Source organism: Andrographis paniculata, unplaced genomic scaffold (genome assembly GCF_009805555.1).
Source record: "Andrographis paniculata isolate CXL003 unplaced genomic scaffold, ASM980555v1 Contig46END, whole genome shotgun sequence".
In the NCBI taxonomy this organism is placed as follows: domain Eukaryota; kingdom Viridiplantae; phylum Streptophyta; class Magnoliopsida; order Lamiales; family Acanthaceae; genus Andrographis; species Andrographis paniculata.
Genome location: NW_026137580.1, coordinates 585,162 through 609,502, shown reverse-complemented (window position 1 = coordinate 609,502; position 24,341 = coordinate 585,162). Strand labels below are relative to the sequence as shown.

At 31.4% G+C, this 24,341-nt stretch overlaps 3 protein-coding genes and 1 non-coding gene across 6 annotated transcripts; 2 read left to right on the top strand and 2 right to left on the bottom strand.

The window, feature by feature from the left end:
• The first annotated feature begins 2,527 nt into the window (after window positions 1–2,527).
• On the top strand, window positions 2,528–2,601 carry TRNAV-AAC (transfer RNA valine (anticodon AAC)). Its single transcript has one exon. It is a non-coding gene; the product is annotated as a tRNA-Val (tRNA).
• Window positions 2,602–2,675: 74 nt separating this feature from the next.
• Window positions 2,676–5,561, top strand: LOC127252415 (probable E3 ubiquitin-protein ligase RHB1A). Of its 2 annotated transcripts, none has more exons than XM_051276568.1 (5): window positions 2,676–2,978; window positions 3,942–4,066; window positions 4,545–4,878; window positions 4,965–5,074; window positions 5,155–5,561. In XM_051276568.1, exons 2-5 carry the CDS (start codon window positions 4,004–4,006, stop codon window positions 5,176–5,178), a joined length of 531 nt encoding a protein of 176 aa, XP_051132525.1. In that variant the 5' UTR covers window positions 2,676–2,978; window positions 3,942–4,003; the 3' UTR covers window positions 5,179–5,561. The 2 variants fall into 2 exon arrangements, with proteins under 2 accessions (XP_051132525.1, XP_051132526.1); XM_051276569.1 differs by lacking the exon at window positions 2,676–2,978 and adding an exon at window positions 2,988–3,133.
• Window positions 5,562–7,326: 1,765 nt separating this feature from the next.
• On the bottom strand, window positions 7,327–10,424 carry LOC127252414 (probable glycerol-3-phosphate acyltransferase 8). Its single transcript, XM_051276567.1, has 3 exons — window positions 9,757–10,424; window positions 7,666–8,571; window positions 7,327–7,579 (listed from the first exon to the last, which is right to left on the bottom strand). Exons 1-2 carry the CDS (start codon window positions 10,387–10,389, stop codon window positions 7,696–7,698), a joined length of 1,509 nt encoding a protein of 502 aa, XP_051132524.1. The 5' UTR covers window positions 10,390–10,424; the 3' UTR covers window positions 7,327–7,579; window positions 7,666–7,695.
• A 7,356-nt stretch (window positions 10,425–17,780) lies between these two features.
• On the bottom strand, window positions 17,781–23,714 carry LOC127252538 (signal peptide peptidase-like 4). 2 transcript variants are annotated; one of them, XM_051276752.1, is made up of 14 exons: window positions 23,343–23,713; window positions 22,074–22,232; window positions 21,873–21,984; window positions 21,535–21,654; window positions 21,217–21,368; window positions 20,947–21,129; window positions 20,711–20,745; window positions 19,920–20,082; window positions 19,399–19,452; window positions 19,012–19,104; window positions 18,777–18,919; window positions 18,462–18,532; window positions 18,229–18,312; window positions 17,781–18,124 (listed from the first exon to the last, which is right to left on the bottom strand). In XM_051276752.1, the coding sequence occupies exons 1-14, from the start codon at window positions 23,487–23,489 to the stop codon at window positions 18,009–18,011; spliced, it is 1,632 nt and encodes a 543-aa protein (XP_051132709.1). In that variant the 5' UTR covers window positions 23,490–23,713; the 3' UTR covers window positions 17,781–18,008. The 2 variants fall into 2 exon arrangements, with proteins under 2 accessions (XP_051132709.1, XP_051132710.1); XM_051276753.1 differs by lacking the exon at window positions 19,012–19,104 and having other exon boundaries at window positions 23,343–23,714.
• Window positions 23,715–24,341: the final 627 nt, after the last annotated feature.

Genomic DNA, 24,341 nt, shown 5'->3' with positions numbered 1-24,341 from the left:
AATAATAAAAAATTAAAATTATATTATCTGAAAAACTATGCAAGTAAATTAAAACAAGCAAATATTTTAAGAGTGATTAAACATTAAAAAATATAATTAAACTATCAAATTTGAAAAGGTTCTTTTGATAAATTTGAGAAAATTTTGGTTTAAGTTTGATATTAAAATAATGTATAATAAGATATTTTGTAAAAAAAAATAAAATAATATTTTCTTTTTAAAAAATAATAGAAATGTATGAGTTTTGGTGTAAAAAAACACACCCTCCTTCTCATCTACTTTTGTCTTTCTTTCATTAATCATCTACTTTAGCTTTTTTTATTAATAATAATAATAATAATAATAATAATAATAGTAGTAGTTTATTTGTTTTGATGACATTAACCAAAATTATTTACTTAAAATTGTAAATATCCACATCACGGATACAAATGAGGGAAAGAAAAGGGTAATAGTTTTTTTTTTTTTTTTTTTTTTATGTTTTTTGTATTGATTTTTTGTTTGAATAGTAATTTAAATATAATGCTCGCTCTGTTTCTTAATAATTTATTTATTTTTTTATTTTGATTCGTCCTATAATAAATTATCATTTTTTTTTTCTAGTAATGGTAATATCTATTTAACATTACAAATACTCTCCCAATTTACAATATATTATATAAATATCGTTACATTTATATCATACAATTCTAATACGGTTAATTTAGTCTTTTTACTTTTATTTCTACTTTATCCCCATATAATACTAATATTTCTAAAATTTTGTGTAAAAAACAAATAAATATATAAATATGAGACGGATGGAGTATTTTATATATATAAAATAATAATATATATCTTTTATAGAAATAATTATCACATAATAAAAAAATTAAAATATACAAAATATAGATAATTTTTTACTTAATAATCTGTTAATAAAGACAAATCATACTAAACAAACTTATAATTTTACAATCGTAAGTTCACTTCACACTATACTACTATCTTTTATGTGATAAAATATAGATAATTATTGTATAACAGTTTCATGCAAATAGAAATTTTATTTTTTATATAAATTTTTAATTAAAATAAATATTAAATGGAATATTTCCAAAAAAGAAATTATTTCGTTATAAAATGAATTTAAAAAAAAACAATTAAAAAATTAAAAGCAAATGAAAGCACACTCTATATTACATCCACTCGTAACAATAGTGATAATTTACCACAAACTGATGGACACGTACACTACGTAGTGGAGTGTAAAGTGAATGACATTTTTTAAATATAATAATAATATTAATCCTAATTGGGAACTTTAACAAACCTTTCTTCAAAAGTGTGTATAATAATAATAATAATAATAATAATAAAAGTGTATGTATGTATAATGGGAAATCAACTAATTGAATTTTACATTTATATTTATTTTAGCCTTTTGCCAATAGTAAACAATTTATATATATATATTTTATATTACTTTTCTCCGACTCTAATGATCTAATTTACATTTGTGTGTTGATATTTAAATATTAATTATTATAAAAAAGTGTTGTACAAATAAAATTGAAAGAAAAATAACAAAAATATTTCTATTAATGTCTTATAATACTATTATAATGACATTTGTGCAAAAGAAATTATACGAATATATAATTTTAATGTTAAATACAAATGAGATCCTTAGAGGCGGTCAAAGAGAGTATTTTTACAAATTTATTTATTATTAAATATGACATCTTAATAAAATTTAATTATCAATATAATATTTTTAAAGAAAAGCACAATATATATATATATAAAACAAAAATGGAAGTAAATTGGAGGTGGTGCTAAATAAATTAAGCATTGGAAGAAGTGGATCATGCCATCTGCGCTCCTTTTTTTCTAAAAAAAAAAAAAAAAATTTAAATTTTTTATTTTAACTTATAAGTTTATTTTTTATTTTTTAAAATTAATAAAAATTATTTTAAATTATAAAAATAAAAAGTTGTTTAAAATAATAGAAAAAATAATGTGTATTTATTTATAGAATTTTGATTTTAAATGGTAAAATTTCGAGTTAAAATAGTTATTTAATGTGATATTTTAAATGTAAATTTTAATTTAAGTATAATAGTAGTATAATAACTAAAAAAAAGTGTTTATTTGACATTTTTAAAAAAATTTGAAATAGTAAAATAAAAAATCAAATTTCACGAGTAATATAAATGTGTGATTATTAATATAAATATGTAATTTAAAATTTTCAAATTCTATGTAATAATAATAATAAATCCAAAAATTAGGACGGTTTTTAATTCGATTTAAATAATATTTTTAATATAACTACGAAAAAAGAATAGTAGTTTTTTTAATTTTGTAAATTATTGTATAATAGTAATTTAAATCTAAAATTCTAAACCAAAGATATTCATAAGCTTCGTTCTAATAGGTTTTTATTTTCTATTTATAATTATTCAAATTTTTTCTAATTTTAAAACTATTTTTATGCACAAAAATTTGAATATTAATAATGTATTTTTAAATGTATTACCAATAAGGTGTCGTGGTGTAGTTGGTTATCACGTCAGTCTAACACACTGAAGGTCTCCGGTTCGAGTCCGGGCGACGCCATTTTTCCCTTACTTTTGTAGTAGTTCTCTGTTTATTTGGTTTTTGGTTCTAAATTTTGATAATCAATATGATATCCACTAGCACTAATGTGTAGCCGCCAGCAGCAGCTCCACTTGGCTATGGTGTAACACAACACTAATGGCTTCCCCAATCCACCCTTCAACGCCATCAAAGAGCCCTACTAGCAGTTGCTTTCAAGTTTTCCCTTTCCTCTGGAACTCTCCTCTTTCGTTTCAAGCTTCCTAAGCATGTTTTATTAATCAATTGGTGCGCTTGATTGCTTGATTCCTTTCTCATCCAACCAATACCTAACCTAATTAATTGTATATGGCGGTTGGTCGATCAATACTCAACCGCTATTGAACTAGAGTTATCAGGTGATGTTTGTTTTTGGCTGGGTATTCTTAAATTGAATTTCAATTTTGATTCTTCCACTGGCGTTCTGTTATGCGTAACTTTTAGCAGGCCTTCTCTAGTTCTGTTCTGGACTGTTCTGCTTCCTTATATTGCTACAAACTTCTACAGTGTTCGAGTAAATTGGGGATTTTATGCATACATACATACATATATTCATGTATTTTATGTTAGGCTCATATGCTAAGCTTTTCCACTCGATTTGGTGTCCTAAGTTAAGATGCAATCTATGAGTTAGAATGTTTTCCTCTCAACAAGGATTCAAATGCAAATGAATTTTAACTTTATGTATTCCTTGGTATTTCAATGGCGAATTCAACTGTCTGACAATTTCACTGGCATCAAATGTGAAGCAGATGGTTTAGGTGTTCTGCTGATTGTTGGATATGAGTTAATCACAAGTTTATTTTTGTCAAACATTATATTCTCGAGTCTATGTAATATTACAAGTTGAAAGTAGAGGGTTGTTTCTGTTATGGAGTATTATTTTATGTTTGCATTTTACAGTACTGTGCTGTAAATTTTAACTTTCTACTCCTAATGGTATTGTTGGAGCTGTTTTGGGGTGTTCTATTTATGGGTATATCGTTCACGGGATCACGTTGATAGTTACCTAAACTTAAACAAAGTAGCCCGATCATCATAGTAACTGTGTTACAGGATGCCCAATTCGATACTTTTTCGATTATTTTTTCGGCATCTAATATTGTGTGCTATGTACATTAGGCATGATCTATTATGTATAGAATATACACAGAAAAATAATATTGCCACGCCTTTTTCAATCATACAATGGATGATTGTGCTTATTCGTCTAGTTTTGAAGAAACTATATTTTGCTTATGGCTTTCTAAGTGAATAATTTGGGTGTAACCTAATATGCATGAGCTATACTGTATATAACTTCATGTCTTGGCATTGGACAGACTTGTAGGTCAAAATAGAAGAAGAGGACTGGCAAATATAGATTAAGGAATTGCTGAATGAAATGGGAGGTTGTTGTTCGTCTTCGAGAAAGCTACCGCTTCATGGAACGCCAACATATTACTATGTAAGTGAACTATTATGATATAAACTGAATAAATTGACTTTACACTATTTGGGCATAGTCTGCTTAAGGAATTTCTACTTTTGAGGCAATGAGATGACCATTTTCTTATACGATTTTGTTGTTGTGGTAGGATCAGATTAGGGTCTTGGAATTTTGTAATGCAATCTTTGATTTGGATTCTCATGGGGTGGGAAGAAAAACATCTGCCTTCTTATATTGATATATTCCCTTCGTCGTAATCTTATGAATTTTGAAGGAAGATATTCAGGAAAGAATTTCGAAAAATAGAGTAAGTGTGATACATGTTACTATTACTGAAAGTATAGATGTAAGTTCTGTACTGGCTATCAGTCCTCTGTTTTCTAGCAATGAAGATATATATATATATATATATGCATATCTATATGTAGCCTATATATGCCATCTATTGTTGTACATGTGCTATGCATTCTTGACTTAATACAAAACTTTCTTTCAGCATTATTCACCGTATTCAGAGGATCACGAGTCCTTAACATCTCATGATGGCGTCACTACCATACTCACTTCTGGGATGTTATTTGATTTAAATCTCGATATGTCTATTCCTGACACATATCGCTCTCCTCCCGCACCTCTGCCATATGATGCAGTTTTGGGGCACCAAAAATCCACAGAAATCGGCAGTCATGTGGACCCAAAGGAAGCAAACTGCAAAACTACATTCGGGTTGCCTCTTAGCTCCCCGATGAAAGTAGACACCAAACTCTTACAGCATAAATCAGACACTTTAGTTACAGACGAGGAGGATACTTGCCCGACTTGTCTTGAAGGTGAATATCCTTTACAATGGTAAAAGAAAATTGAGTTCTTGGCATTCTCCTTCTTTGCAGCTAAAGTATTGTTTTCCTTTACACAGAGTATGATGTTGAAAATCCCAAAATCATGACCAAGTGTAACCATCACTTTCACCTTTCGTGCATACTTGAGTGGATGGAACTAAGTGACACCTGCCCCATTTGCGACCAGGTTTGTCTAGCTCGAGTTCTTGTCACCATGTTTTTTTCTGCCCCACAGTTTTCATATTTTTTGGGTTCTGTAAATTGCAGGAAATGGTATATGAAGTTCTTTGAGCATATTACTTCCTAGTTCATGTTATTTGCCTCTTTTCGATTCTTCCCAACACATCCATGAATGCGATGCAAAGGAAGATATAGGGACTAGCAACCTCATTCTCTTCTTTCAAAGATTGAAGATCAGCTGTCGGGTTAGTTATCCCCGGCAATAGATTTCCTTTTCGTCGTATACTTTGTATATATGATTGTATTACAGGTATGTGTACATAAGACAATAGATGGTGTTTGGTTTGGAATTCTGAATCCTTTGGTAATGACTACAGCCCTAAAAAAGGAGGGGTTTTGAGGGTTTCCAATAAGTTGGAAACTCTTGTTGTTGCTGTTGATCTTGGCATGTACCAAACTAGCTTTTGTTCTTAGTGATTATTGATTTGGTTGTATCTTCCTTTGGCAATGTGGCTATGTTGTTGGAGAAAAGTGCTTTTGAGCTTTAAGTAGAGTAAACCATTCTTGTGGATGTTTTGACTAGCAAAACTGAATCTCAAACCATATATATCCACTATATTTCAATGACATTTGATGGTGATGCTGTATGTAGAGAGCTTAAAAAATAAGTGAGCGAATGAAATGAAATGAAATCCAATCCAACCTCTGGCTTTTAATATTGATTCCCACAGCATGATTGGTGAGGAGCTTAGAATGAATGATTGGTTAAGGAATTGTATAACAAGTGTGTACAAGTATCCTCCTCCTTAGTCCTTCTTACCCACCCTCACACGTGCGTGTGCATATATATCAACAATAAGCTAATCAGCACTTGGGCCTCAATGTTTGTTCGCTAGTTGGGGTCGGAAGAAGCCCAATATCCAAATATGATTTGTATTTCAGATAATAGGTGTGTTTGGTTTCAATTTAAAACCCTAATCTGCTATCCTATTTAGTACATATAATTTTTAATATTAAATTAAATTTTTATTTCACATCAAAACCAAACAAATTCATAATTCTCCATTTAAATTTCAAAGGCTCCTATGCATTTACTGTGAGTATATTTATTTTTTACACAAAATATCACGTTAAAGAATTGTTTTGCTTTTAAAAAACTAATATAAAAACCACCAAAACACAAATACAAGCTTTGATCTTTTTGAGTTATGTGTGTTTAATTGTGATTTCAAACGAAATCATCATTTCACCCCGCACATTTTAAGTAAAAATATATTTTATTTTATAAAATATTCCATCAAAATATCATTTAAATAAAAATTTAAATTAACACCACTTAACATTAATTTCAAACTACAAGCAACTAATTTCAATTTTCCAAATTAATATTCAAATCAAACAAACAACTAAATAAAACTCCTAATGAATTACTTGTGTCGACATTTTATATTATTTTTGAAATAATGAAATTTTAAATACAATGTAAATAAATAGTTATATGATATTTTTAAATATAAAATAATATATCTAAAAAAATATTTAAATAAAGAAGATACATATTTAATCTAAAATGAAAATTGAAAATATAAATATATGTATATATAAGTAGACTAGATTCAATTAAAAAGCTCACTCAAAATTTTTATTATATCATAAAGTAATAAATTTATATTTTTATTATATAGTATTATTAGATAAATTCAAGTTCAACCCCAATTAAAAATATAAATATCTAACAAATTCAAGCACATTCACTTATTAAAACAAGTTTTAACTCAAGTCCAGTGCCTAGACTCTTTAGACTAGACTCCACTAGTAAACTATCCAACATGGCAAACAATTATTGGTGCATCCTAGAGAGAGAGAGAGAGAGAGAGAGAGAGAGAGAGAGAGGGCCAATAAATAAGCGAATACTATTGATGAAGCCAACAAATGTTGATGTACTGCATGGAACAATGCAGCGATGACCTGTCAACACTTCATTATAACTTAGCAACCAAACCAACCTCTGCGCCTACGTATTAATTGCTCTCCTCTTATCATCATTCGCTATTATTATTATTATTATTATTATTATTATTCAAATAAACTCCACCACACACCCTATAACTAAACTAGCGGTCACCAATGTATTCTCATTTATTTATTATTATTATTATTATTATTATTATTATTATTGTGCCTATTTGCAAATAGCAAAAGTAGGAGGACAAGAGCAATAAACACTCTACTATCAAATTTCAAACTTATATCCATCCATCCTTTCACACATTTATCATTCATTTCATTGTAGAGAGAGTATAATAGAAAAGGACCAAACTCAAATCACAGCATATTAACAATAATACCCCCACCCCACCCAACAATCAGAGATGGACACACTAGCAGTTCTTAAGCAATTATTCCTCAACAAAAATCAGAATAATAGTATTTCATAACAAATACAATTACTTACTACATTATACCTGAGAAACAGAAAGCCGCTTTCCAGCAATGAACCAAACAGCTTCACCTGTCAACACACAGAATTTTGGAAATCAATAAACACAATTTTAGCACCAATACATATATACATATATATATATATATATACTGTACCAAACTGCTGCTCAAACTGTTTTGATGGGTTCATTTCTTGCCATACATTGATTCCACCTTGCCATCATTCCCACCAAGAAGCATGTACTTATCCTTACGGGTCAGCTGAGTGCACTCGAATCCGAGTGCACCTCCGAGGATCCTCTGCACATGGTTAGCAACCTCGATCGCGCTCTTCCCCCCAGCTTTGCACGTCATCTCGGGTGGAAGCTTCTCAAGGAATGTGATTTCATATGTTGGCCGCGGATTCATGAAGTAGAAATAAGCATCCCAGAACTTGACGCCGCGGACGGTTGTGCCATGGAACATACTCTGCTTGAGGTTCATGGCCACAGGCACGATATTGTCACTTAATTCTGCGAACAAGGCGCTGAATCTCAGCAGAAAAGGCTCCCTGCAGGTGGTGCCCTCAGGGCAGACGACTAGGTCGCCCTTTTCGAGCAATGATTTAATTCTGGCAGCATCAGCCTCACGATCGCGGGTCAGGGCAACGGCTGGGATTGGAGAGAGGAATCTTGAAAGCTTGCTGACACTGTATGTTACGCATGAAACTTTACGGCCGAGTCCTATAGCGATAATAATGGGGTCGAGGGCAGTTCGGTGGTTGCAGACATAGAGGTTGCCAGGTTTGCCGGGAGAGGGTCGAGGGGGCGGGTTGCCTTTGATCACAAGGTTTATTCCGAGCATGGCGTATGTGTAACGCACGATACGCTCGGGGAGAGGGAGGTTGAAGTATACACGGATTATCGAGAGAATAAATCCAAATGGCAGCCAAATGTAGGTGATGAGGGCATTGAGTGGAGTGGGGCACTGGACTAATCGGCCATCGTGGAATATTAGTCGGCTTTTCAGGCGATCGAGTGGCAGCGGCTTGGTGGTTTTGCTGCGGTGCACCATGTAGCCCTCCTGTTATTCAGAGTAGTAAATACATATCAGTTTGAACATGAAAAAGTTAAATTAATATTAGAGCAAGTTTTAATTACCATGATTTAAATATTGGATCATATGAAAACTAATAATACCCAGATGAAAAAACAGGCAGCTTTGGGCACATGCCCTGCTCCACCACTTGACTTCTTGACACTTGTTTGCAAGGGCAAATACTATGGCCCCTCTTTAGATTTAAGTCAGAGCTGTTTCACCACATATTGCTACTGCCTCAACTACTATATTTATTATATGACTCGAGGGTCACAGCTGGCTTTAAGTATAAGAACATGGTAGAAATTAATGCTTGTTGAAATGCTAGAAAATAAATCATATTTTTTTAAAAATGAATGTTTGATGAGCATGGTGAATTTCTGCTGGGAAAGAAGGCAAAGTAGTCTTATCTTATGATCTAAATCAAGAAAAATCATATCATTATATGAAGTAAAGAGTCTACACAGTATTGATTCAACTCTGGTCTCCTATTATGGCCTATGGGACCCAAATGACTTGCTACAAAACAAAGTGTTGGGATTAAGAATAAAATACATGATGGAGTGTGGGAGTGAAAAAATGTAATTGAATTTAGCGTGAACTCATTTCTTTCTTCTAATAATATCCACATAGTCTCGCTTTAAGTAACCTAACAATATCAACATTGAAGTGATTTTTGGTGAAGGTTGCTAGGAAGCAGACAAGAATTTTTTAACCAAAGAAGGTGCATGCACAAAAAGTCATAAAAAGGTTTACCAATAATCTCAACTCCACTTTTGCAATAGGATTCTGTGATTTTATTCAAGTAATAACTAAACCATCAAGCATGTATTTCTTTGGTTTCGTACAGAGCCTAATTCCGTCGTCCAGAATTTAACATAGAAAATCTGACAGATAATTATCCGAAATGCGCCTAAAAGGATACTGTTGAAGCTATTGGATCCAACGCATACATAGTTGCTCAATTGATTACTAAATGAAAGCTCCAACACGCGAAAATGCGGCAGAGAAATTTCAACTCATTCTATTTAAACGCAGACATCTTTCACCATAGAAGAGCAGGTATACAAATATAGATAAATAATTGATAGAGACTCATTATCATTAAGCATGCATATCTACGTCATTTATCCAGAATTTGTTGAAGAAAAAGACAGGAAAACTAATTACCTTGCAAATGGACATGAAATCGTGATCGGATTCCCTATCTCCGATGCCAATATCAGGTTTCTCCTCCCCAAACTCCTTCAACAGCCCTAACTTCTTCCATTTCCCCACCAAAACCCCCGGCGCCTTCACGAACCCCGTAGCCTTCCTCGTCTTCGGATCCACCTCAATCTCCGTACCAATCACTTTATCTGCGCCTAAAAAATCCTTCACAAACGGCTCCACCATTATCGTCGGATTCGCCGTGACTATCACCTTCCTACCGCACTTCTCAAAAACCTGGTAACTCTCAGCCCTCACATCAGCCGCGTAAAACCGCGGCAGCACCGCGCGAGACACCAGCTCGATATCCCGCACTTTGAGTCCTGAGTAGGAAATATAAATCAGCATCTGTATAGCAAGCGCCTCGGACACAAATATGTAAGCAATTGCGATCATCGGAAACGCGAGCAGCAGTATCAGCCCTCGGAGGAGGCTGCCGGCCTCAATCGCCACGAGCATGAAGTAAGGGAAGGAGGAGCTCGAGATCAAGAGAGTTCCGTCCAGGTCCGCCGCTATGGAGCTGCTATTTGCGTCCGAGACCTCGCATTTCTCGATCGGCGGGAATCGAGCGGCGGAAGCGGTGGTTTTCGCCATTAATGAGTGCTGTACTTAGCAGCTGTGGGTTTCACGATGAAGGAAGGTTGCGGTTTAAATAAATGAGGCTGGAGTCGAGAGAGCCGTGAGGAGGGGACCGGCTGAAATGACGAAAATACCCTCTCGTTCGGTTTCGGTTGTTCGATAGTAATTAATGACTTTTAGCTTGACTCCATATCGACACGTTATATCTAAAAAAATGTATCACACATTTAATAATTAAATCTATTTTATATATTTTCAGAAATTAGTCTCCCTATTTTATATATTTTTATTTTCTACTATATGAAATTTAGAAAACTTTCATAGGGTAAGAATGCAATAATATAGTTGCAAAATATTACATAAAATAAAGGTGTACTTCTTTCATATTTTGATTTTGATTTTTATATTATATAATTAAAAAAATATATTCGGTGTCTTGGTTACTGTAGATACACGAATTTAGGATAAGTAAAATTAATCTATAATTAAGAATATATTGATGAAAATAATTAATTTATAATATAAATTATTATAAATTAAATTAAGATTAAGATGAATAATTACTTTAATTAAAATTAAATTAAAAAATTTAAAATGAGATTAATATGTGTAATCATTTTTCAAAAAAGAAAAATGACATAAGATATGTGACGGATAGAAACGGCAATACGAACATGGTACGTGGGACAGAGGGAATAATTATTAAATATCTATTTCTAATTTAGTCCAATAATTATAACTAAATTGTCTTTTAAGCATTAAAATATGATATTGATTTAGGTAAAAGTAGAATTCCATAATGCAAAAATTGCTATGCATATTTGTTGTGGTAGATAAGTGAAGCGTGTAAAAATTAAAATATTTTGTCATGTCTTTAATAGTAAGAAATGTAACTTAGAAATATATATCCTATATTGTCACATGAAATGAAATGATATTTTATTAATATTATGTCGATAATATTTACTTTGAGAAGTGAAAAAACAATAATATTATGGCTTGATTAAGTCTATTGTTTGGGAATTAAATTGATGTCACAATGGGGGTGGTTTCTTTTATTATTTTAAATAGAAAATATTATTATTAAGTATGCATAATTTTTAATAAAAATATAATATATATATTTTTTATAAAATATTATTTAAATTAATATTTAAATGAAAATAAAATAAACTCATTAATTTGAGAGTTAACACAACAAACAGATTTGCACTCCTATAATTGGTATATGATACTGTTATGTTGAAAACAAATTATAAGTACATAAATCTAGTAAGGGATGATCTGTTGTTGGGATAGACTCACGAGTGTGAGGTCTATCTCTTGTCTGACATATAGTTCGTCTAATATGATTTGTCTTGTATCAGTTTACTAACTTTTAATTAATAATACTTATTAATCCATGGGTTTATTAATCTTAAAAAATAAGTATTTTTTTTTCTTTTAAGCTATGTATGTAGAATTGTAAAAGTATTACTCTCTCTGTTCCATAAAGAAATATCTATTTGCTTTTTGAACATAGTTTTAGAAATCAATCCGGGTATGGTCCTGAATACAATATTCAGGACTATCCTGAAAAAATATCAGCCGTCCGATCAAAATTTTAATCAACGGATGAGATTGCAGTCAGCAAATCGTATTTATAATTTTAGTCGCTTTACATCTAAAAGAAAAAAAGATAACTCCATTTTTTTTTTCACCGATGTCCATCAAAGAAAATAAATAGTGGAGAAGTGAGAGCGTATAATAGGATGAAGCAAATTGATGCGCATTCCACTCAATTCCAGTGTGACGCATATGAATATAGTGTTCCAAAAATTGCAGAATGCGATAAGTGTTTTCTATTTTTTATCGATCACGAGAGTAACGTTTTGACGAACTTTTGTTATATCATATCCCTACTTTATTAGCATTGTATTCTAAATATATATGCATCATAATCATATTAGTCATTCACCATAACAATAGTTGCAGTTAACATTAATTGAATCAATTTATAGAAGTTATGTAAGTGCTAATTCAAAAATGTTAAATTTCTATATAAATTATTTGATTGCTATATGAAATCATATATGTAATCAATACCGTAAACAAGATCACACTTTATCAAATTTGAGAAGTGTTGAATTATACTATATTGCCCTTGAAATTAGGGTCTATATCCTAAAATTATGGGTAGTTGGACGAGTTAGGGCAGTCCCCATATTAAATCATATCCATTATTTTTTTATTATTTTAATACTTCAAATATTTACCCAGTCATATAATGCGAAAGAGGGAGGTACGTTTAGTTACTCAATATTTGCACTGGAGCAACATCATAATACAATGTTTTAACGTTAGCTATCATTTGATTACTCAGGTGACGATTATTGGGCTAGTGCAACTTTTTCGACTTCCGACGATGCGTACGGGTCATATTGTACATACACACATATACGAGGATTTTCCGTGCGAAAAGAAATGCAAAAATAGGTGAAAAGTGATCCTCATCGTGTGCAATGCATTCATTATTGTTGCAATAAAAAGGTGTACAAAAAGACAGTAGAGTAGACCCTACTAATAAACGAATATCTTCAGAGGATGTTGGCGCTCCGTCATATACATCCATGTTACGAAAAAGGTATGAGACGCGTACTGGGTGTGAAGCAAGATTGAAGTTACAATTTGACAAACAAATGCAGAGATACAACATCACCGAATATGTGGACAAGCATAACCATGAACTGCATCCTCCTAACTACGCACATATGGTTATTTCGAATAGGGTCGTAGATGACGCTCAGATGACTGTAGCTACAATTAATAAAGAGACAGATATTTCCTTAAGATCATCATATGATATGTTGAGAATAGCAACTGAAAATAAAGAAACGCTCGGGTTTATAAAATCTGATTTAAGCAATCAAATTAAGAAAAAAAGAAGTGCAATTTCATGGTAGAACATCAAAATAGTATCATAGAGACATCATTTTGAGATGATGTATACATCATTATAACTTGAGTGTATACAATTTTGAAAGTAATTACTTGGGAAACGATTTTTTTATATAAGAAAAGTATTTCGTGGTAGAACATCATAGTAGTATCATACAGACATCATTTTGGGATGATGTATACATCATTATAACTTGAGTGTATACAATTTTGAAAGTAATTACTTGGGAAACGTTTTTTTATATAAAAAAAGTATTTCGTTGTAGAACATCATAATAGTATCATAGAGACATCATTTTGGGATGATGTATACATCATTATAACTTGAGTGTATACAATTTTGAAAGTAATACTTGGAAAACGTTTTTGTTTGTTTAAGAAAAATTTACTCCCGAAATTATCGAAGGTAGTTACGATAATTTTTTCTAATTAGATATCTTAATCAATTTTTTCAATTACCAAAATACCCTCAATCAAACTCAATTGTTGGATTGCCAATAAAAACACTCCAACGGATTAAAATGATTCAGGATGCTCCTGAAATTTAATCAACATCACGAGGATACCAAAATTCTTTAGAAATATTAGTATTATATTGGGATATAGTATGAATAAAATAGAAATAACTAAAATAACCTTATTAGTATGTGTGATATAAAAGTAATGACATTTGTGTAATATATTGTAAGTTGTAAGGGTATTTGTAATGTTAGATAGCTAGTACAGTTACTAAAAAAAGGAAATAGATACTTTATTATGGGACGACGAGTATAAGAAATAATATTTTGTGTTAATTAACTTTTGTATATTTTGTTGATTTTTATTGTTATATGTATATATTATGGGAATGGTTAGAGTGCATGCTAATTTTTCAACTTAGTATATGTTACATGTACAAACAACACGTAATGTTATTATATACAGCATATGTAGTTTATAATAAAGATATGTGCTGTTTTTTTTTTTTATATATATAATAACAAGTGTGTTGTATAAGAGTATGTCATGCTCTAACATGTGTGGTTAGTTCATGTGATATATTTGTATTATATTAACATATATAATGTGTTGTATGTAATAATACTGTGTATTGTCAAACATCACACATGTGCTGTTCAACACAGTGCTGAATTTAATTGTAGCCGCCGCCATATATGATACTATACTGTAATATAGAAATAAAATACTCCCTCCGTCTAAGCTAAAAGTATACAATTACTTTTGGCGCGGAGATTAATGAATAATAGTATTTTAATTATAATGGGTAGGTAAAAGTAGTAAAATGACATTTTTGCCCTTACTTTTTTTGGTATAAAAGTAATGATGTGATGTAAAGTAGGGGTATTTGTGGAAAAAATAGAGTATTTAATGAAATTATTATTTTGTAATTGGACGTCTCAAAATAGAAATATGTATACTTTCTAACTGGACGGAGGGAGTACTAAATAAACACATTTTATAACTATCATTAATAGATTTATAAAATCGTTCAAGATAATGTGTAACCTAAGTTGAAATGCACAAATTAAAAGTAATTTGATATAATTTGTAGAACACATGCATACATCGTTTTCTATGACCGTAATATTGGATGGCTAAGGCTAACGATCCAATAGGGATGGAGGAAGGGGTAGCGTTATTGAAAGACACAATTTATGGGTTCACATTAAATTAAATTAAATAAAATAAATAAATAAATGCTACAGTTAGTCAGTAACGCCCAACTTATAATAGTATTAATACTAATGTATTAATGTCGCAATCGGCATATTATATTATATTATATTATATTATATTCAATTTAATTTAATTCAATTGAATTCTGGCCACCGAACATTTCAGCCCTTCATAATATTGGTCCACCAACTTAATAACAACTTATCTCTCAAATTTCCATTTCATCAAAATAAACTCTTTCCATTTTTACTAATATATTTGGTATTATTCTTATTTTGAAACTAATGCAAATGTATATATATATATATAAATATTTATTGTAACTAGTTTTTCTTCATTTATTCAGGAAATATAATTAAAAATTATTTCAAATAAAAAATAAAAAAGTATTACCTCCGTACGGTTCTAAGAATCCTATTTTCCTTTTGCGTATTAATTTTTGAATATTAATTATTATATAAAAAGATAATACAAATAAGGGAAAATGACAAAAATACTTCTATTACTGTCTTATAATACTATTACAATGACATTTGTGAAAAAAAATTATACAAATATAAAAACATTTTTAGTGTTAAATACAATGACGTAAAATGTAAATAGAAAATTAAAATTATAGCTCGCGTTCAAATTAAAACGCGCACTCTTGGTGTGTTTGTTTGGGGGTTTGAATTTTGAGTTGAGACTTGAATAGTAAAAATTTTGAATTTAAATAGTTGTATGATGTGATATTTTGAATGTAAAATCAATTTTTAATATAATATAAAAAATAAAAAATAAGTGTTTGATTTGATATTTAAAAAAAAAAAACAGCTTATTTAAAATTCAAACAACCAAACAAGAATTGAGATGTATTAAATATTTATTATACCCAGTCACATCACAATCCTAGATGAAAATATATATATATATATCTATATATTCTTTTATTTTTTACATTATTTTTAATAAAAAAATACTTGGATTTTATAATGAAAATATATTGTTTAATCATACATAATATTTAAAATTGTTTTACTATAAATAACATTACAGTTCTTCGTAATACTTTCGTAATTTCCAATAATTAATATCAGAAATTCCACAAAGTGCATTTCTTTAGAGTTTTGAGTTGGTTTCTTGTTCTTAGGTTTTTATGTTTTTCAAAAAAATATATATAATTTTGTTTCAAATATTATATCAATCTATTTTTTTATTTTACATAAAATGTTCATATATTTTATTTTGGTATGTCATACATCTAGTTTTTTTTTTTTCTTTTTGAAAAATATAATTATATATTTTAATTATATTTTATAATTTATAATTTTTTAATTTTAATTAAACTATTAATTTAGTCGTCTAATCCTTATCTATAATTATTTTTACTAATATATTTTTAATTACTTATTAATTATAAAAAGTTGAAACGAAAAGAATATTTTATTAAAAAAAAACAAAAAAGTATATCCAAATATTTAAGAAAAAATACACTGAAATAACAAGCTGAAACGAAAAGAATATTTTATTAAAAAAAAAAACAAAAAGATACATCCGAATATTTAAGAAAAAACACACACCGGAATAACACAACTTCTATGTACATACATAAGTTTTGGAAAAAAAAATATATATATATTTTTTATTTGTTTTATACATGCATATTACGATTAAACATTCATGAGCACAATTCTGAAATCAATTTCTTAAGTGATGCCAACTCATTAATTTATTAATTAAAATCAAGTTTATTTAAATACGTTTTAAAAATATTTTAACATTACGTAAATAGTAAAAATTGAGGTTTTGTTTATTCGGAATTCGCTCAACAATTTTATTATACAATTATTTTGTTTTTTTATATATATATATATATATATATAAATAAATACACATTTTTTCTCATAAATATTATATTCAAACTGTTTAGGGGAAAAAAAATCCAAAAGAAAACACCCTTAATTTATATTTCATTGTGATGTTTTAAGATATTTAATAGTAACAAATTTTAAATTAAAATAAATTTATATATAATACATCTTTAATGTTATATAATTTTTGATATGATATTTTAAATAAATATTATTTTTTAATATAAAACTGAATATTTAGCTATATAGTTCTTAAGTAGAAAAATACTACTCCATTCGTCTCGTGCAAAGTTGTTTTTTTTATTTTGAAGTCATTGTACTACATTAAAAAAATATACTACTATATTTCAATAATTTACTCCACAAATATTATTATATTTATATTACAAGAGATTAAATTTTTTTTTTTTTTTTATCTTTGTCTGTATTAATTATTGATATAATAATTAATATTTAACCTACAATAAAATCAATGACAACTTTCATACCAAAATCTACATCCAAAAACATGTCTATATGAAATATGTGTTGATTATGTTGGAAGTCAAGCTAAGGGATAATATGTTTTTCTTGCCACACTCAACCTACCTTTTTCATGTTCAAATTTGGCTTTGTTTGATTGTGTCTTTTTCTTTCTATTTTTTCAATTTATTATATTATTATTTTCTTTTTATAAATATTGTATCATATATTTATTTTTTATTTAATATATTAAATTAAAATTTTCGATTCAAATATCACATTAAATACGGAAGGGCATCAACACAACCAACAAACCCATTAACGTGAAGATGTGTTTATTGAGTTCTTGTTTTCAATTTCTCATAGACTCATATCATAAAAATTATAATCTACGTCCTAAACCATGAATCTACCCAAATACTTATTACAGGAATATTTATGCTTTAATATACAAACTTATTTTATTTAGCCAAAAGAAAAAAAAAAAAAAAAAAGTTATTATTGAAAAGAAACATAATGTAGATGATAAAAATGGATCTAAAGGTTCAGTAAATTACACACACACACACACATAAAATTACATTGAGACTCTCAAGTTAGCAAACAAATATAAGCAAGTCAGCACATAACTCAACTTTCATTCTAGTCTAAATAGACAATAATAATAATAATACATGAGTGAGAGAGAGTCTGACCGATAGAGTTAACTCATCGATTGAGTTCGTCGGCTTGAAGCTGAACATGAGGGCAAGGTCTATCGGGCTTCCCCCGTGTCCATAAATGCTTCAGATCGCCTCTCTTATTCGCCAACGTGATTAGAGTGCCTGAAATAAATAAATACACCGAGTACTAAGTGGTAATGATCTTTGATTAAAGAGGTGTTCGAGTTTATTGATTCCCGGCTCAAGACTGCATTTCTAATGCTTACCAAGTGTAAATGGAACAATGTACAGAAGTGCCGGCTGGCCATGTCCATCCATCATGTTCAGAGCCACGTACGTAACCAAAAGGCCTGTGCACGATGCGAAATGCGTGCCAGATTATTGGAAACTCAGAAATTATTAAAAAGTTGTCGATAATGATGCCTAAACATAAGCAATATATAGTTTCACTCAGACAAGAAGCCGTGAAATGCGTAATTATTATCAAACTAGATCATACCTAATCCATACGCAACCATTGCCCACAGGAAATATCCGGCTTTCAGCGTTTTCTTAGCCAGCCAGTCATATCTGTACATCCGTTTTCATATAAGCATCAGCATATCTTGGTTCCTACTGGCATAAATCTTCAACCAACTCGGGAAATTTCAAAATCGATTACATGCTTTAATAGAGTAGTCGAAAGCTTGTTGAGCTTAATTCGTAGGAGGGTATAACATCATCTTTTTTTAATCAGATGGAAACGTGTACTCAGTTCCTCCTCATATCCAAAAATACATTAATTAGTTTTAGAAGACAGCTATTCGAGGCAAACCTTAGGGAATATGCGACGAGTAATCCTGGGATAATAATATCACCAAAACCAATGATGCTGTATCCACCCCAAGGATCGAAAAGTCGAGGTATTTTTAGTAGCATCGGAATGCCATCTTCTCCACTTCCATCACCACGTGCAACCTACATGATGAGGTAACCAAGACTCATATGACAGCATGAACTGTGAAAAGAAACAGATCATTGGGGATTTCAAGATTCAAACTACTGCTCACCACTATCATCACACTCTTATGGAACCACCATTTGGATACAAATACCCAAAATATGTCGTACAAGAATGCACAACCAAGAAGCACTGCACCCACCTGGGCATGCCACAAAAATGTGAGATCAAACCAAACAGAGATTAAATATTGAAACATTATGGTGCCCTAATCAACTGATAATTTTGTAAAGGTGTCTTCGGTTGTCGCCATTAATGTGGAAGCAATAATGATGCTTCATGTTACATGATTTTTTACCACTTCAATCTAAGCTTTTCTTAGAAAACAAAGCAATTTCACTGAAAAGCAACTTTTGGAAGCAATATTTGTAAGTTCCCAATCCATACCAAATATAAACATTTAGCTGTGATCAGTAAGATGAGTCTTGAAAACTACCTTAAGATTCGGGACTTGAACGATCTGGAGAACCGTGATTATCAATGCAATGCCCTGTTACCAATATTAATTATGTTAGCCGTTGTGCATTTATTACTAGAAGTAGAGCTATACATCAAAGATGAAGTTAAGAGTGGAACAAGAAGCAACATGCTTGATTACCATCATTTAAGAATTAACAAGCCTAATATTCATCTATTTTGATCTTTATTTTCCCTGAAGTTAAGAAATACTCTGTTACATCTCTTAAATGCTCGAATTCACAATTTATACTTCCTATCAATAGCCATGCTTATCGTTTCCCTTGAAAAGGACCTAACTACTGCCTCTCACATCTTCTATTGTACATTGAAATTTTTACATGTTTCCATGATATCATAATGCAAGTTGCTCAAAGTAGACAAAATACTGCTTTCTTGCTTATCTCATTTGCTTAGAATGGTTCTGGGACAGGAAGCAAGTTCATCATTGATTGTTATTCATAAACAAAATAGATAAAAATGATAGATATCAATTCTTACAAGTATATCTTGGCCAATCCAGGCGAAGGAGATAGTGCGGTAGACTGCCCATAAAACAGCAAAAGCTATGCAGAATGGAGAAACGGCCATGGTCAGATAAGAAACGGGTCCCAGAAAAGGTACTTTAACAAATGAGTCCGCGGCATGCTCGAACCATCTGAAACTATATTGAACAATTAAAGTTATCTTTTTGAAAATAAGATATCTGCAAGCTTAAACAGGACACAACTACTTTGAAGCCTCTTGCTGCAAAAAGGAAATTATCCACAAACACAACTATTGTGGTGGATAGGTACTCGTCGTCTAAAAATTATCAAACAATATCTCACCTTCACCAGTAAATAATTGAAAAAAAAAAAAAAAAAAACTTTTGTTGCATAATTTTGCATGAGAATTTTAAAAGAGTGCCAACATCCGTCAGGCAACTAATTAGGGAATAAGATTGGCTAGTGGAAGAAATATTAGTATTTGGCATGAGTTTAATGCTGAATGTTCATTGATTTCGGCATGAATGAATAAAGTAGTTAAGATACTGGATTTATTCATGAACAATGATAGCATTAATTGGAAACTAATTATTCTTGAATAATTTCTGTTGTGTATTGTTCTGGCATGAGGAATGAACACTCAAATTCAACAACAGAAATTATAATTATTTCTAACAGACATTAATTTCCAAAACAAGCCTAGTCCTAATAACCCCTCTCCACCCAAAAGTGCTTGCATGAAAGTATAATATACAACATGAATGCACAATACAAAGCATAAGTAAAGATAAACAGAACACATACCACGATAACAAGGTCACTAGACATGTTTGCATTCCCTGTGATGCAAATACACAATAATAGTAATTGGTTAGAAGTGAATCCACAAGCTTGTTTACAACTTGTCAAATAAATCCATTGCAAGACTAACAAACATATAGCAGAGTGCAGTATAACATGATACCTACGAATCCAGAATGCATATATTCAGCAAATAAATAACACCGAAAGCTCATGATTGAGAAAATCTAATGTTGTACCTCAACTCCACCTATGCAAAACACCACCACCAGAATCTCAATGAACCAGTAAGACATCAACTTATAAAGCATAACCAAGAAACAGGAAGCGATCACGACAAAGAATATAGCTGCACTTGTGTTGATCTCCACAACACCACTGGATTGGTAAGCATTCTTCGCAATGTACTCTTCCGAGCCATCCTGAAACCAAAGAATGTCAGAAGTTTGAAGGATCTTGTCTTAAATTACCAAGCAATGGAAGATAGCTCGTGATTGTGCAAGTGTTACCTTTAAGAGCTTGTCCTGCTCAACAGCTGTTTCTCTGGCAGACCATGCAGACCAATAAGATGCACATAAGATGGTGCCAACAGCCATTAGCCATAAAAACACTTCAGCAACATCAACTGGTGGACGTTTTGGGGAGTAAATTTGAATGGAAACTGAAAATGAAGACAACATAGTGAATACAACTAAAAAAAATACAAAACAAGAACCAAAAACAAAACGAAAGAACCTCTATTCATACAGGAGGAATAACATGAAAATGTATAAAGAAACTAGACATACTTCATTTCCCTAATGATCCAGAATCCTTCGTAAGCTTACCATGTGAACCATTCCTCATGTTTTTTTTCAATATTTCACCAGCATCTTGAGGAAGCATGACAACAGGAATGCCGATATCCACATCAGTTTCATTTGCCTCACAAACCATCTTGAAGAGTTCTGGAGAATGCATGATTGGGGAAACCACATAAAATAATCAATGGGGGAAACCTATACCAATATATGTTACTAGGCTATGATAGCACAAGGGTGTTGATAGGGTTTATAAAGAGTTAATGCATTAAGAAGTATGAGTATGTTCTCGACAGAACAATTCTGTGACCTAATTCAAATTAATACAACATAAAAAGGGAAAAATCCTTTTGACAAATGGAAACCTGTCTGGTTATTTATTATGAGTAGAGCTGAAGCACCGGCAGCTTCGGCAACATTTGCTTTGGTAACAAAACTGCAATTTCCACGGTGAACCAAGATAACCTCACCTGTCAACTACAGAAAAGGAGAAAATTTATTGATAATCCAAGATATAGATGTCTTCTCGATGAAAAGGCAAATGTATTCACAATGCATTGTTAAACCTTATTTCTTGGTTTACTACAACAATCAGGAGGATCTGCAAGAGCTACTTTAGTCTGGGTAGCACGCTTCTCTTTCGATTCCAAGGTGGGACCAAAGCGAGCACCAACACCCACAAACTCCATGTCTTCTTTCCCATCTACCCAAATTGGTACCTTGACCTACAGAACAGAAAGAACAGTAGTTTCCAGCTGAGCATGTTTATGGAAGTTGGAATATCTTGATTTGCACATGATAGGCAACAATTAACAACATTAAGGAGTAAGGGAAGAAAATATGATTGCTAGGGGGTAGGGGGTAGGATTTCTGCCACATTCCCGACGATGCGATGCTAGAGTACCAATTGAAATATTCTACATAAGCAGATTCAACACATAAGGAAAATCCTCACTCGATTGTGTGCATCATACCGAACTCTTTTAGAAGGACAACAGAATTTTGAACAATGCATATACACCTATCCTCCACAGCATATATCAATTGCATAAAATATATGTTCACTGACACTTAATTATAAGTTTGAGGAAGGAAGCTTGCAGCATCTGAGGTTGCCGCAAAAGTATTCATGTACTACACCAGTAACCCAAATTGCACACAATAACAAAACCAAGAAGAAATTGGATAATCATTTCCTTTCTACTGTGTTCCCTAAAGCCTGAATTTCATTCTACTTGCTAATTACAGAAGCAAAACGAAGCAGATGAATCAATGTCGTTTAGCAACCCAATCAAAGTCCAACAATCAAAAGAGATATTCATGAAACCCACGTGATTCTTAAGCCACCACAAAAGAGAAAAGGTTCAAAGTTCAATAATATCCCTACTACAATTTCCTAACCATAAACCATACAAAGAGAATAAATTAAACCCAAAAAACGTCACAGCCAGTAGAATTGAGAGTTCGAGTACCAAGACAGATTTTGAGAATTAAAAAAAAAAGAAAAAAAAAAAAAAGAAAAGAAAGAAAGAAAGAAAGAAAAGATCTAAAATCGCAATTCTAGGGTTTACGGACAAGTTCACATCACAAAAAGGCCTCCCCAGGTACAACCTCGAAGAATCCTCACACAACCCAAAAAACATAACAAAATCATAACTGCCGTTCTTCTAATTGCGCCAAATTTACAACTAACACTCAAACACCACCGCAACTTTCAGCTACAGTCCTACTCTACTGTTCCTCAAAAAAATCAAAAGTGGAGTAAAAAAAAAGGCGACAGTGCAATCAGCCAATTACTTGAAAAACAGTAATCGACAGAGCACGAGAATTCTCACCAGCACAAAATTATTGTCGCAACCAGGCCGCTTCGGAGCAACATCGTCTTGGTGAACTATGTCGCCGGCGAACACTGAAGAAACGAACAACAGCAGCTGCAGCAGCAGAGTAGCAGCGCAGCTGAGAGCTCGGCTCCCCAACTCCATCAATCTCAACAAAAATCGCCGAGAAATATCTCAGCAAGAAGCCTCCTGTGGAGAATCCAGTGGACAATTTCTTGTGGCGAACCCCAATTTGTCAATTGGAAAGGAATTTTTGCTGTGGAGAGAGATGTGGTGGACGACAAGAAAAAGCAAAGAAATGAGATATATGTACGATACCAGAGAGAGAAAGAAAGCGAGGCGAAATAGCAGAAAACAAAGGGAAAAAAGCTAGAAATTATTGAAGGAGGGAAGCAAGGGTAAAGGGTTGAGCGCGTGTGCCGTACGAAGCAGCGGAACCGGCAACCGAACGTGCCTGTAATTTAATTCCGTATTCCGGCCGTACAGATAAGACGGTTCCTTAAATAAATAAACATATATAAATATTCACTAAATTATTGAATTTTATCGCCATTAATTAATTAATGCCTGCCTGCTGCCTCGGATTCAGGTTTTCGGAGCTGCCATCCCATGCGATCATCCCCACTGTAACAATTCTGCACCCCACTTTCTTTTGGGATATCGCAATGAAACCCAGCCAACAATCTTACCGAATATTTTTGTTACATACTTGTTTTTAGAAGATTTGATACTACGGAGTAATATTTATTTTCTTTTGTAAAAATATTATACACTGGAGGACAATTTTAGCTAATTTTTTTTTTTTACTTACGAAACTCTTTTCTTGATCATTTAAAATTCTAAAATGATAAAAAATTAAATATAAAACTAAAAGAATTGTATACCCTTGAAAGTATTATTTTTAATGTTTTTTTTTGCTATTTCACTAAAATATTATTATTATTTTTTAATCTATTACAAAAATTTAAATGTATACTTCCGTGTCACGGAAAAATT

Bases quoted from the DNA above. Each gene is read 5' to 3' on its own strand.
- LOC127252538 (XM_051276752.1), bottom strand. From the start codon at position 23,489: ATGGAGTTGGGGAGCCGAGCTCTCAGCTGCGCTGCTACTCTGCTGCTG. The intron at 19,453-19,919 runs GTAAGAATTGAT...TATTGGTAACAG, and splicing joins GGATTGGCCAAGATATACTT to GGCATTGCATTGATAATCAC. The intron at 18,313-18,461 runs GTATGATCTAGT...CATCGTGCACAG, and splicing joins AATGGTTGCGTATGGATTAG to GCCTTTTGGTTACGTACGTG.
- LOC127252415 (XM_051276568.1), top strand. From the start codon at position 4,004: ATGGGAGGTTGTTGTTCGTCTTCGAGAAAGCTACCGCTTCATGGAACG. The intron at 4,067-4,544 runs GTAAGTGAACTA...ACTTTCTTTCAG, and splicing joins GAACGCCAACATATTACTAT to CATTATTCACCGTATTCAGA. The intron at 5,075-5,154 runs GTTTGTCTAGCT...TGTAAATTGCAG, and splicing joins CCTGCCCCATTTGCGACCAG to GAAATGGTATATGAAGTTCT.
- LOC127252414 (XM_051276567.1), bottom strand. From the start codon at position 10,389: ATGGCGAAAACCACCGCTTCCGCCGCTCGATTCCCGCCGATCGAGAAA. The intron at 8,572-9,756 runs GTAATTAGTTTT...TCTGAATAACAG, and splicing joins ATTTCATGTCCATTTGCAAG to GAGGGCTACATGGTGCACCG.